Source organism: Lissotriton helveticus, chromosome 1_1 (genome assembly GCF_964261635.1).
Source record: "Lissotriton helveticus chromosome 1_1, aLisHel1.1, whole genome shotgun sequence".
Classification (NCBI taxonomy): Eukaryota; Metazoa; Chordata; class Amphibia; order Caudata; family Salamandridae; genus Lissotriton; species Lissotriton helveticus.
This window is the reverse complement of record NC_136057.1, coordinates 1034113648-1034127818: the sequence shown is the minus strand read 5'-3', so window position 1 is coordinate 1034127818 and position 14171 is coordinate 1034113648. Positions and strand designations below refer to the sequence as shown.

Below are 14171 nucleotides of genomic sequence, written 5' to 3'. Positions count from 1 at the left end.
TGGTACCTTACTAAGAAGAAAAAACTCTGCCACTACAATTGTTTACAGTCTTTAAGGTCTGTATAAAACATCAGATACCCCAAGGCAGAAATGTCTCAAAACTGTGAAACATGCACTACTCTGTCTGCTTTACATCTCCATAGAGTCTAGACACGTCTTAATTAATGCATTCTGCCCCTCTTGAAACATTCTCTGGGCCCTCTTTTTGTACTATTCAGGACGATATTTAATGATGGTCTCCATTTTGCCAAGTGGGCTTCAACCATACATAGCCAGCAGAAATGTGAAATGTTAAAATTCCAAGTTGCGAATTGTAGAGATGCAAACTTTTCTGAGTTCTAGGTTCCTGCTTTCCTTAGCGGGACAAAGTTTAGCTATTGTTCCCAGGTTAACAGACCTGTTTTGGGGCATTGCCAAAATAACTGAGCCTGTTTCTGTGGAAGCGCTAATAAAGAGTTAGGTCTTGTGGAGACCATTGTTATGTCTTTTTTCCTTAAAGTCAGCCTTCACAGCAGGTCGAAGTTGGAATATGCATACTCATCAGGCTGGAACCATTGGATCTGATGATCTTGGTAAAGGGTCCCTGTTTACCTTTCACATTAGCTCTATTAAATCCAGAATGTGTTTTCTTCAGAAACATAATCTGGGTGTTGAAGATTTCCATTGTTGAAGTTTAGGACAAAAACATTTTAGTGGTTGCTTGTTTTTGATTGCCTTTGTATTTTTAGACTATACAATTCTAAGATTCGCCAGGACCCTCAAAATGTTCAATATATGGATGCCTCACTGGACTTATCTGTTGAGCAATCACCATCAGCAGCTTCTTCAGAGACCTCTCAGCATAGTGTGTGGGCCATGTAGCACTGGATGTAGCTTTAGAGTCTAGCATTAAATCTTTTGACATCACTACACAGCGTATTGCTGCCAGCTTAAGGCAAAGAAACAAGCTGCAATCACAGAATGTGTTACTCCATCGAAACAGCTGACAATTAAACCCTAGCCAGAACTGATGTTTCCTATACAATGTTTCTGAACCGACCACAAAAACCTCAGCATTCATCAATAATATCTTCATTTCATAAAAACTAGTTCCTAATATTTGAAACCAAAAATGACAGTCCTGGGCCCTCATTACAAGTAGGCCATTTGTTTTGTTCCCTGAACAACACGTTTGCACAGGGATCAGAATCACATGTTTCACAGTAATTACCACATCCCTGCAATTTTTGTCAGATTGATTTATTTGGGCAAACCTGCTGAAATGTATCAGGGGAAAGTGCCCAGTAAATACCAGCACAAGAGGATTTGGTGCACAAAGGACACACATCCACATGTTATGCTCCAATTTAAAGCTAACAATTTGTAGCAGACAGTATTGATTGCCAGGACATCGAATTTTAAAGGGTGCAATAATAATCACATCTCTAGCCAGGTCACTCATAAGGAGGACCTTAGAGTCTTAGGAGCCCATGTCTCTCCATTAGTAAAGAAAATATTTCTACACCTGCTCCCATATGATCAATGAGAATTCTGGGGCAAAACAAACCTTATACATCACTGATGTAGGGTGTAACGCAGCTGTTAACATCATAGCAGTGTCCATCACACATAGCAGTGTCCATCACACAAAGCCAAGCGGTAGATACCCATAACTTTAAACTTTTGTTAGATCAAAAATAGATCCCTCTGATCCCCCCGATCAGGAGATGGCAGCATTATGTACAGCATGCAAATCTAAAATAGATTCACGCTGCAGTAGAAAAGTCAATGGGATGACTGGTGAGACCCAGTGAAAACCCTTAGAAATATTGAATGAGCAGATTGGTAACAAATCACCACTTTGCGACGGTAATTGCTAATTTTCTCACAGAGCTGCTACCAAAGTTTTGCCTTTTTTTCAAGCAGGTCCTAAACTAAAACCCACCAGATTCACCATGAAATTCCAAGGGGGCCAGTAACTGTAATTAACAACCCAATTGGAATTGCAGAGGCACCCATAATGAGAGACATCAGCACATATTTAATGTGGGAGTGGGAAAAACAGAAGTATTCACCATGGAGAAAGTTGAAGGAATAAAAAAGGTGTGCAGATGACATCAAGGATATTTAAGAAATAGGAGACAGAACAAACGCTTGGAAATATTCTGCGGCTGAGATATATTATTGCACCACCTTGAGGGTCAAAATCAAAGAAATAACAGCAGACTTTATCCAGAGACTTAAAGGCTAAGAGGCAGTTTGACACACAATGACTACATTTATGGGCCATAAGACAGCACATACCACAGTGTGTTGGGAAAGACTTACTTGGCAGGTGCATGTGATGCAGTCATCAACACTGTCAGTCCAGCTTTCTCCATCTGATACCCTTCGGTTTTCTGCCTCTACCACACACTCTGAGTCAAAAATAGGTAGGAGTAAGCACAGTGCAGAACTAATTCATGTTCATTAATGGTTAGCAAATGCAACATGTGCATGCCTGTTTTATAGAACTGGGAGACTGTGTACATGCCATTGACTGAGGGAGCCTGGAGACACTGTGTGATGTCTCAATTTGAACCTTATGTAGTGTGGGGTCTCAGTACTAGAACTAGATCAGCAAGATGGTAAGTGATCGGCAACACTTATGTGTGGGTGGGATGTATGACGTTACAACGCAGGCTATTACAACGCCTGCCTTTACAACACGTTTTTTACATCGCAAACCTTTACAACGCATAGCGCTTAGAGGTGCTGGATAGTGGTGAGTATAATTTTATATTCCAACTCCAGTCCCCGTGGACACTAGGGAAGGTGTTGGATAGAAAATTAAACTTATTCCCTATCCTAGAGCGCCCCCCAGCGCAATGCGTTGTAATGGTTTGCGTTGTAATGACCACGTTGTAATGGTAGTCCGTTGTAATAGTTTTGTTGTAAAGGTTGTTCACCGTGTGGGTGATACTTAAGATCAGGAATGAAGAACACTGGAGGAACTTTGAGAATGATGCTAGTAATGTCACAGCAGTGTGTTCTGCAGCTGAGGAGAGAGGTGCAATGGCCTAGCTGGGTTTGGTTCCGTTAAAGAAGCAGCTCTGGGTGCTGCAATGGCTGCGGCGTGCAAGCGACTCAGTATTAGAATAGCATGTGTGCTGTAGACCAGGACTGACATACATTGGCAGAGTTGTGTTACAAATATCCAGAGTCTCCCATTTTGGTACTTATGTGAGGATATATCTTGATACTGTCAGAGAACGTTTCAAATTACATCTATCATGCCAAGGTCATATTTGCAGTATCACCTACACCCTATCTAATGGTGCAGCTTTCAGAATGGAGGATCCAGAATAGATGGAATGAGGACCAGCAGGACATGCTCTAGACTAAGCAAATGTTCCACATGGACACCAGTGAGGGTCCCTTCTTAAAGAACTTTAAAAAAAGTTAAGAGAAGCAGTTTCAGGGTTATTAAGAATTCCACCAAAGTAAGCACACATCGCTCCATGGTAGGACAGGGATCCTTGCAGTATATAGAGTTTGTTCCAGGTGAAGCAGTGAAGCAAAGGTTACATGGTAAACCGGCTAGGTAACAGGGAATTCTGCAGGGTTAGCGAGGGCCTATAATGGGTGATCCCGCATTAGCTGGGGGGGTGGCACAGGGAAACAGGAGATGCTTCAGTGTGAGCATTGAATTCTACTTGGTAAGTAGGGACTCCTCAACAAGGTTTCCTGCAGGGAAAGGATTGGCTCGTCCAGGGTAGGCTATAGTTTTCTGGGGGTGTGGAGGGGGGGCAAGGGGGGTTGGGAATTAGTTTCAGGGTAAGAGTAAGGTCTCCTGGGCCATCAGGACATACCACAGGCTTTGAAGGCTTTGTTGCTAAGTAATAGGGGTTCAGGACAAAAGTAAGCAGGTGGTTTTCTGGAGGGGAAATTGGGTGCATCACAGTAATGGGGTGGTCGACCATCATGAGGAATGGAACTACTTGGGCCAGCAGGTGGACCCCACTCCAGGCCACAGATGCTTGAATAAAAGTAAGTAAGGGCTATTTGAAGTATAGTGGGGGAAGCAGAGGGTAAGCGAGGTGGAGTTTCTGTTTAAGTAGAGCTTACTGTGAGTACCTACGGATGTCTTTGATGACAAAGAGATATTTTACTAATTAAAACAGGATTTTCTCAAGAGTGTGAATATGTGTGAGAGGACTCTAGGATAAGGAGGAGATTTTCCATTACTCAAGCAATGAACAAGGAAAAGGTTACTAACCCTGTAAGAATCCTTCCGTAGTGTCTAGTAATGTAGATTCTCATGCCTTGCATACTCCTGCTATTTCACAGATGTTTACAAGCTGTTTTCCTCAAAGAAATCTTTTAAGTCACGAGATGTGACTCCTCCAATAGCCCACAATGCGCATGTGCATCAACTTCATCTTAAGGAAAATGCTACTTACCAGTATGCATCTGTTCTTGGCATGTAGAGCTGCAGATTACACACTGTGCATAGATTGTATAGCAGTACCCACACTTAACGGCTTCCACCCCTATCCATTGCAGTAGTTTGAAATAGTGTTTTGAGAACAGCCTGGCCCACATTAGCTTTTTGTTTAGTTTGCACATCTACACAATAGTGTTTTGTGAATGTGTGCGGTGTAGACCATGTAGCTGCTTTGCAGATGTCATCTAAGGGAATGTTCCCTAAAAATGCCATTAAAGCCCCCATTTTCCTTGTAGAGTGGGCTATAGAAGGAACAGATAACGTACTTTTAGCTTTGTGATAGCAAATTTGTATGCATTTAATAATCCACCTAGCTAACCCAGATTTTGATATAGGGTTGCCCTTGTGTGGTGGTGAGAAAGACACAAAAAGTTGTATGGTCTTACGAAAGGGTTGTGTTCTCTCAATGTAGTATAACAATGCTCTTTTGACATCTAGGGTATGAAGAGCTCTTTCTGCTACTGTTTGTGGCTGCGAGAAGAACACAGGGAGTTCCTCAGATTGATTGAGGGGGAAGGGAGAGATGACTTTGGGTAGGAATTTTGGATTGGTACGGAGAACGACCTTATTGTGATGCATTTGCAAGAAAGGTTCTTGAATGCTTAGTGCTTGTAGTTCACTAACTCTCCGAAGTGAAGTAATAGCTACTAGGAACGCAACCTTCCATGTTAAAAATTGTAGTTCACATTTATGTAAAGGCTCGAAGGGAGGTCCCATTAACCGTGTGAGAACAATGTTTAAATTCCACACTGGTGAAGGTGGTACCCTGGGAGGAATTATTCACTTGAGGCCTTCCATGAAAGCTTTAATAGCAGACACTCTGAACAGAGATAGGTGCTGTCTGTTTTGTAGATATGCTGCTATGGCAGCAAGATGCAGTCTAATAGACATGTAGGCTAAGTTACATTTTTGAAGATGTAATAAGTATGCTATGATGTGTTGAATAGACATGTTTAGAGGATTCATATTGTTGCTGTGACAATATATTACAAAGCGTTTCCACTTGGCTGCATAGGATGCTCTAGTGGTTGGATGGCTAGCCTCTTTTATGAAGTTCATACAGTCAGGAGGAAGGTTAAGATATCCGAATTCTAGGATTTCAGGAGCCAGATTGCAAGGTTGAGCTGAGCTGGGTCCAGGTGTCTGATCTCTCCACGGTTCCGGGTTAAAAGGCGTGGAGATAGGTATAGCTTTTGGTGCAGCACTACAGACCATTGTAGCAGTGTGGTGTACCACGGCTGTCTGGCCCACGTTGGAGCAACTAGGATGAGGGTTAGAGAATGCTGCTGTAGTTTGCGTACTACTAGTGGCATGAGTGGTAGAGGCGGAAAAGCATACACAAATTTGCCTGACCAGTTCATCCATATCGCATTGCCTTTGGACAGTGGGTGTGGATATCTGGCGGCGAAGCTTGGGCATTTGGCGTTTTCGTGGGTGGCGAAGAGGTCTATCTGAGGTTGTCCCCACATCTGAAAGAATGGTTGTGTCTGACGACTTAACAGATCTGCTATGGTATTTTGTACTCTTGGATCATGCTGGGCTAAGAGGAATATGTTTTGAGGTACAGCCCACCGCCATATGTTCTGTGCTAGCCGGGAGAGCTGCAGGGAGTGTGTTCCGCCCTGTTTCTGTATGTAATACATGGCTGTCATGTTGTCCGTGCGGACTTACACAGCTTTGTTTGATACTTGCTTTTGGAAAGCTTTCAATGCTAGGAATATGGCTAGTAACTGCAGATGATGGATATGTAGTAACTTTTGTTGTGGTGTCCACCTGCCTTGCATGGTATGTTACAGTAGGTGGGCTCCCCAGCCGGAGAGCGATGCGTCCGCTGTCAAGACTATCTGAGGAACTGGCTCTAGGAACGGTCGGCCTTTGGAAAGGTTTTTGGTGTTCCACCACTGCAGAGAGCGATGAGTCCGACTGTCCACCAACACTCGGTCTGTTATTTGACCTGGAGCCTGGTTCCATTGGCGTGCTAAGCACTCTTGGACAGGACGCAATTGAAGTCTTGCATGGGGCACTATGAAAATACAAGAGGCCATCATCCCTATGAGCTGCATGAACACTCGTGCTGGAAGGGAGTGTTGTGGTTGAAACTTTGTGAGAAGATATTGCATGCTGGCTATCCTTACCGGAGTGGGATAAGCTAGCGCTGTTGAGGTGTTTATTGTGGCACCAAGGTATTGTTGTACTTTGGATGGTTGCAGATGGGACTTGGTGTGGGTTATTGTGAACCCCAAGTTGTGAAGCAGTTGGATAGTAGCATGAGTGTGTTCTACACGCTGGTTGTAGGAGCTGGCTTTATGAGCCAGTCGTCCAGGTATGGGAAGTCGTGGATGTGCTGTCTTCATAAATGTGCTGCCACTACTGCTAGGCACTTCGTGAATACCCTTGATGCTGTTGTGACTCCGAATGGTAGTACTTTGAATTGATAGTGCTGCCCGTTTTTTTTACAAATCTGAGTTACTTCCTGTAAGCTGTGTAAATGGGAATGTGGAAATATGCATCTTTGAGATCTAGAGTTGCAAGTTAGTTGTTTTGTAACAGAAGAGGAAGGACTTGTTGGAGTGTGACCATGTGAAAATGGTCTGACTGTATGTATATGTTTAGAGGTCTGAGGTCTAGAATAGGCCTTAGAGAGCCGTGCTTCTTTGGGATAAGAAAGTATAGGGAGTAGACTCCCTTGTTTTGTTGGTGCAGAGGAACAGGTTCTATTGCACCTTTATAGATCGCGATTGGGTTTTGGGCCCGGATGTTTGCAGTTTGTTACTGTCTTGGAACAAGTCTTTGGAAGTCATGAGATAGGTGACTCTTCCTCTGGACAATAGTGCGCATGGGCATCGACTCCATCTTCAGATTGTTTTTTCGCCAATAAGGGAAATGATGGAGTTTTGTGAGAAACAGAAAGAGATGTCCATGTATGTTGTATCTAATTACAATAATACTGGAACAGATAAAGGTAGCCGGAGAGGTGTGGGGGGGATATGTGAATCTGCAGCTCTACATGCCAAGAACAGATGCATACTGGTAAGTAGAATTTTCCGTTCGAGGCATATGAGCTGCAGATCACACACTATGCATAGATTGCGTGGCAATACTGTCCTGAGCGGCGACCACCGGTATCCGTTGCAGCAGTTTGAATTAGTGTTTTGAGTACAGCCTGGCCCGCACTAGCTTGTTGTTGTGCTTGCACATCTACACAATAGTGTTTTGTGAATGTGTGCAGTGTAGACCATGTAGCTGCTTTGCAGATATCATCTAAGGTATTGTTCCCTAAAAATGCCATGGAAGCCCCTATTTTGCGAGTAGAATGGGCTCTAGGGGGGATTGAGAGTGTACGTTTTGCTTTGTGATAGCAAATTTGTATACATTTGACAATTCACCTTGCAATCCCAGACTTTGATAGGGATTGCCTTTATGTGGTGGTTAAAAGGAAACAAAAAGCTGTTTTGTTTTGAGAAAAGGTTTTGTTCTGTAACTATAGTAAAGAAGTGCTCTTTTTACATCTAGTGTATGAAGAGCTCTTTCTGCTACTGTTTGTAGCTGCGAGAAGAAGACTGGCAACTCTACAGATTGGTTGAGATGGAAGAAAGTATTACCTTTTGGAAGGAATTTGGGATTTGTTCTGAGAACCACTTTGTTATGATGGAGTTGTAAAAATTGTTCTTGAATAGTTAGTGCCTGTAGCTCACTGACTCTTCTGAGAGATGTGATTGCCACAAGGAAAGCGACTTTCTATGTAAGAAATAGTTGCTCATATTTATGTAGAGGTTTGAATGGAGGACCCATTAATTTAGTGAGGACGATGTTTAGATTCCACTCTGGAGAGGGTGGTACCCTGGGAGGAATTACTCTTTTGAGGCCTTCCATAAATGCCTTAATGGTAGGTACCCTGAACAATGACAAATGTTGTCTATTTTGCAGGTAGGCTGCTATGGCAGTGAGATGTAATCTGATTGATGTGTATGCTAGATTACATCTTTGAAGATGCGGTAGGTAACATATGATGTGTTGAATGGATGCATCTAGAGGATTGATTGTGTTATTGGTACAGTATATCACATTTCCACTTGACTGCATAGCAGGCTCTAGTAGTGGGACACCTAGCTTCTTTGATAACGTTCATACAATCAGGTGGAAGATTGAGGTTACCAAATTCTAGGACTTCAGGAGCCAGATCGCTAGGTTGAGCTGTGCTGGATCTGGGTGTCTGATCTCTCCATGGCTCTGTGTTAAGAGTTGTGGGGAGAGATGTAGTTTTTTGTGCGGGACTGCTGATAGTTGGACCTGTTGAAGAATGACCATATGAAAATGGTCTGATTGTATGTATAAGTTTAATGGTCTGAGGTCCAAGATGGGTCTCAGGGTTCCATCCTTCTTTGGAATCAGAAAATAAAGGGAGTAAACTCCTGTGTTTTGATGGTGCAGGGGAACTGGTTCTATTGCATGTTTTTGCAAGAGGGTAAGCACCTCTTGTTTTAGATGTGTTAAATGCTCTGTTTACATTGGACGCTGTTTGGGTGGCATGTTTGGGGGAGTTGAAGTGAGCTCCAGGCAATAACCGGATTGGATGATTTGTCTCACCCACCTGTCCATGGTAATGGTGTTCCAGACATGTAGGAACTGTATTCATTTTCCTCGACCGGGGTATAAGGGTCCGGGGGGAGTGGCGGGAAGTCATTGTTTGGATGTGGAGGCAGTGCGAGTATTGGTAGTTTTGCCTCTACCTTTGCTGTTATTGCCCCTGTAGCCTCCTTTGTAATAACATCTGGTAGAGGAGGTCTGTGTGGGACTTTTATAGGAGGTGGAGGAGTTATCAGTGTTAAAGCCTCTAGAGGCGCCCCTATATGAGAAGCGGCGAAAGGAACTTCAGGGAGCCTGCGATTGCAAAGCTCTGATTGATTTGGCAGTATCTGTATTGTAATTCATCTTTTCTAAAGATGAATCTACAGTAGGCCCGAATAAATGTTCTTGGTCAAAGGATTGGTTCAGTATGGTAGTCTGAACCTCAGGTTTAAACCCTGAAATCCATAGCCAGGCATGCCTGTGTAAAAGAACACTAGTATTAATAGCTTGGGAGGCTGTGTCTGCTGCATCTAGAGCGCATCAAATGGAGGTATTGGGTATTAGTTTACCTTCCTGGATGAGATCATTGGCTCTTGTGTTATATTGATCTGGAAGGTGTTGAAGTAGGGTCTCTAAGTTCATAATAGTGTTCCCTATCGTACCTAGCCAGTAAGGCCTGTGTGTTGGCAACTCTCCATATGTTGGCTGCTTGTGTCGCTGTTCTTTTACCAGATGGGTCCAAGAGTTTTGACTCTTTGTCAGGTGGTGGAGCATTGCGTGAGGTCTGGGAGTTAGCCCTTTTCCTGGCGTTGGAGACCACCAAGGAATCTAAGGGGAGCTGGCCTTTAATGTAAACAGGGTCAGTTGGGGCAGACTTGTCTTTCTTTTCTACCCTGGGGTTAATGACTCTAGCCCTTACAGGGTCTTTAAAGACTTCAGGAGCATGTTTGATTACCTTTTTAATATTGGGAGAATGGAAGTGGACCTTTGAGATGGTGCAAAAGTGTCTTCTTCAATAGGGTCTGTGTATAAATGTACCCAGTGATATTCTGCAGTCCTGTGTATAAGCTGAGTGAATCCTATAGTGTTCTCTGGAGGGGATGGTCTAGATGGATAGACCTCCTCTTGTGGTATATTAGGAACATCTGGTGTGCCATAATGTTCCCATGAATCATTTGGCAAATAAGGATGACTAGGTTCCCCTAGAGGTTCATCATCCCCTTCGTCCCCAAAGGTGCCCTCATCATCTGGAGGAGATTGTGAGGGTACTGGAGATGGGATAGGAGAGATGTATTGTGGAGGAGGAGCTTGGAGAAGGAATCCTTAAAGGAGAAGTAGAGATGTCTCTTTTCTTTAAATGGAGTGGAGGTGGCATAGGTTTGTCCATTTTCCTTTTTTTGGGAGGACTAATTCTCAGATGACTTGTTTCTGGGTATATTTTCTGAGTTTTTTGGGTTGGATCAGGTAAAAAAAAGCTCCTCGTGCTCAGGTGAAAGGCAGAGTTTACACACCTCATGAAGATCGGCGTGTGGAAACTTGGATCCACATTGAGGACGCTTTTTAAAGGGAGTCCTTTCCATGAGCCAAAAGGCCCGATGGTGCAGATAGGCCCGAAGGCCTGCGTCGACAACCAGCACCGAAGAGTTGAAGTTTGTAGAGATGCACGTTGAATGGGAAACGCGATCGAAGACAATACCGAAGAAAGGGTAAAGGATTGCTGGTCGAAACGTAGATCGGTAACGACACCAACTGGGACGTGTCAAACACATCTGAGCCCGACGGCGGAAAAAACAATCTGAAGATGGAGTTGATGCCCACGCGCACAATTGTCCAGAGGAGGAGTCACCTATCTTGTGAATTCCAAAGACTTGTTCCAAGACAATACCATACTGCAAACATCTGGGCCCAATACCAGATGGCGATCTATGCACAGTGTGTGATCTGCAGCTCATATGCCTCGAACATAAAGATCTGTAATCATCACTAGTTTCTGGGTATGATGAGGAGCATATGTTGATCTACAGCACTACATTGTATGAACAGATGCTTACAGGGGAAGTACAACTTTCTGTTGGTAGCAAGTGTGGTTGTAGATACACATGCTCTGCATAGACTACAAAGCAGTGCCCTCCATGAGTGATGGCTAGTGAATGGACGATGCAGATACCTAAAAAAAAGTCTTTAAAATAGTCTGGTGGTGGGCTAAGATGTCCAGACAGAAATCTGTGGTAAAAGAATGCGTGTAGAATAGCTGGCCTCTTTGTAGATGTCAACAAGTAGAATGCTCCCTTCGTTTAGCCATAGCAAATTTGGATGCAACTAACTATTCATATCGCTGTGATGGGGTGGCCCTTGCAAGGTTTCGTGAAGGCTACAAAAAGCTGGTTAAACTGATAAAAGGGCTTGGTTCTGTCAATACAGTACATAAGGTCTCTTTTTAACCTATTTTAACATCTAACATGTGTAGAGCTATATCCACTCCTGAATTCTATAGTCTAATGCAGATGAAAAGGTGATACTACCTTGGGAAGGAACTTTGGATTGCCCTATGAACAACCTTATCTTTGTGAACCTAAATAAACGTTTTTTGTAGGGTAAGTGTGGGGCAATTTCAGGGTGAGTGTTTGCAGTTCAATAATGAATCTGAGGGATGTTATGGTAAAAAAAAAAAAAGAAGACTACATTCCAGGAAAGGAACTGTAGGAGACAAGAGTGCAAAGATTTGAAGGGTGGTCCCACAAGTCTCCTGAGGACTACATTAAGGTTCCACAAGATGGCAGGAGGTATTCAAGGAGGTATAACCCTCTTAAGACCCTCCATGAAGTCCTTGACTATTGCTATCTTAAAGAGAGATACATGTTTCCTGTTTCATATGTGCATTGCTACTGTAGCGAGATATAGCTGTATTGATGTGTTAACAAGGCCTGACTTTTGCAAATACAAAAAATAGCAGACAATGTTCTGGATGCTAGCCTTTAGGGGATCCAGGACTTTGTAAATGCAGTAATGTGCAAACCTTTTCGTCTGTGCCATAAGGCAGGACTGTGTGCCTCCCGCAGAACAAACATTCACTCCTAGGAGAGGTGTAAATACCCAAATTCTAGGACCTCAGGTGCCAGATTGCTAGATTGAGCTGTTTGGGGTCTGGGTCTCTGATCTAGTCTTGTTTCTGCATGAGAAAGTCTAACTTCAGCAGAAGCTTCTAGTGGGGCTGATGGACATTTTCAGAAGAATGGAAAAAAAGGCCTTCACCAACACTAAATCTTCCCAGTGACTCTCCTCTTGTGACCACTTCTCCATGAAGCATTCTTGTAGGGGGAAAATGGGGGCCCTGGTGTATGATACAGATTCAGAAGGCCATCATTCCAAGAAGCAGTATCACTGTTTTGACCATGAGCTGGTGACAGGACTGAAAAAGTTGCGGCAGCTGCTGGAACACTTTCTGGTGGCTGGGTTGGGCTTTCCCTGTAAATGTGTTCAACACAGAACCCTGGAAGGGTTGAGTCTTTTGCGAGTGGAGGTGGGACTTGGTAGTATTTATGGTGAATCCCAGGCTGAGGATCAGTAGGCATTGCTGGCTGCTGCCGCTCTTGATCAATCAATCCTCAAGGCAGGGGAACAAATGAGTGGCCCCTCATCGCAGATGAGCAGCCACCACTGCTAGGCACTTTGTAAACACAATCAGATCTGTGGTGACCCAGAAAGGAAGGACTTTGAATTGGTAGTGTTGCCCACTCACCACAAAGTGGGCATGGTGCTGGATATATGGAAGTAGGTGTTCTTGAGGTTGCATGCCATCATGTAAATGCCATGTCGGAGCAGAGGAATAACGTCCTGCAAAGTTGTCATATGGAACTGTTCAGACAGGATATAGTTGTTTACAAGCCTGAGGTCCAAGATGGGCCTAAGGGAGCCATTCTTTTTGAAAATGAGGAAGTAGAGAAAGTAGGCGTCTTGTCCCTAATGGTGTGGAGTCACTCTCTCTACTACCCCTTTCTGGAGGAGTGCTTGTACCTCTTCCTTAAGGAGGCAAAGACGATCTCTGCAGAGGATGTGTCTGTAGGGTGAGATGTTGGGAGGGGTTGTGGGAAGTTCAGGCCAGTAGCTGTGGTGAACCACCACTAACACCCACTAGAGTGATGTGATTTTCTCCCAGTGTGAAAGAAAATCTTGTATTATACCCCGACAGGTGAAGTGTGAATAGAGGAGAGGTGGAGAAAGTCACTGCTTAGAGGTAGAGATTCCTTTATCCAGAGCAACCTCTGCCTTTTACCCTTTTGTTTCCCTTGGATGCACCCTTGGTGCAATCCCTGCTGGCCTGCTGGTGTGTTGCTGTCCTTGTTAAGACTGCGGCTGATCTGGTGACATATCCTTGGCTCCTCTCAATGGCTGTTGATAATAAAAAGTGCCTCTTGCAGTTGTAGTTTGCAGTACTCCTCAGACTTGGCAATCTCTGAGTTCTTTTTTTATTCAAACTGGGGGGCCAAAGAGATGCACCCTGTAGAATGGGAGGTTGAGTAGATTCTGCCAGACTTCAGCTTTCAACCCGGAGATGAAAAGTCAAGCGTGCATTATGAGGAGGAAGCTGATGTTAATGTCTTTGGAGGTGGCATTGGTAGTGTTATGGGCACAATGATTGTTGGTGTTAGAGATGGTCTTGCCTTCCAACACTATCTCCTCTCCTCCCTTTCAGTATTTGTCTCGAAGATGTTTGATGAGTTCCTGCATCTCCTCCCACTGAAACCTGTCGTACCTGGAGAGGATTCCAACAGAATTGGCTATCAGCTATATTGTGGCCACCCATACCGCTACTCTTTTACCTGCAGAGTTAGACTTTTTAACTCTATTTATCAGTGAGAGAGACATCACCAGTGGCTTGGGAATTGGCCCTCCTAAGGGAAGTCTGACATCAGATGTAGATTGGGTTGCTGGGTCACAGTTTGTGGTTGCTCTATACCCTAAATGTCACCACTCTAGCCTTTACTGGCTCCTTAAAATAATCTGGGGCAGATTTAGGCATGATTTTAGGCATGGGCAAAAATTGTACAGTGCGCTCAGACTTAGAAGGAGTCCCCTAGGAAGGCCTCTTCCTCTTGAACAACATGTATGACCACTTCATGGCAGTTTGCTGCCCTGT

General features: G+C 43.9%; 1 protein-coding gene across 1 annotated transcript in view; it reads right to left on the bottom strand.

Annotated features, from left to right (window-relative positions):
• Positions 1-14171, bottom strand: part of KCP (kielin cysteine rich BMP regulator) — a 622724-nt gene that overhangs the window by 75260 nt on the left and 533293 nt on the right. Inside the window, exon 51 of the mRNA XM_078677796.1 lies at positions 2308-2396. Within this exon, the coding sequence (XP_078533922.1) occupies positions 2308-2396 (89 nt within the window). The remainder of the gene's footprint in view (positions 1-2307; positions 2397-14171) is intronic.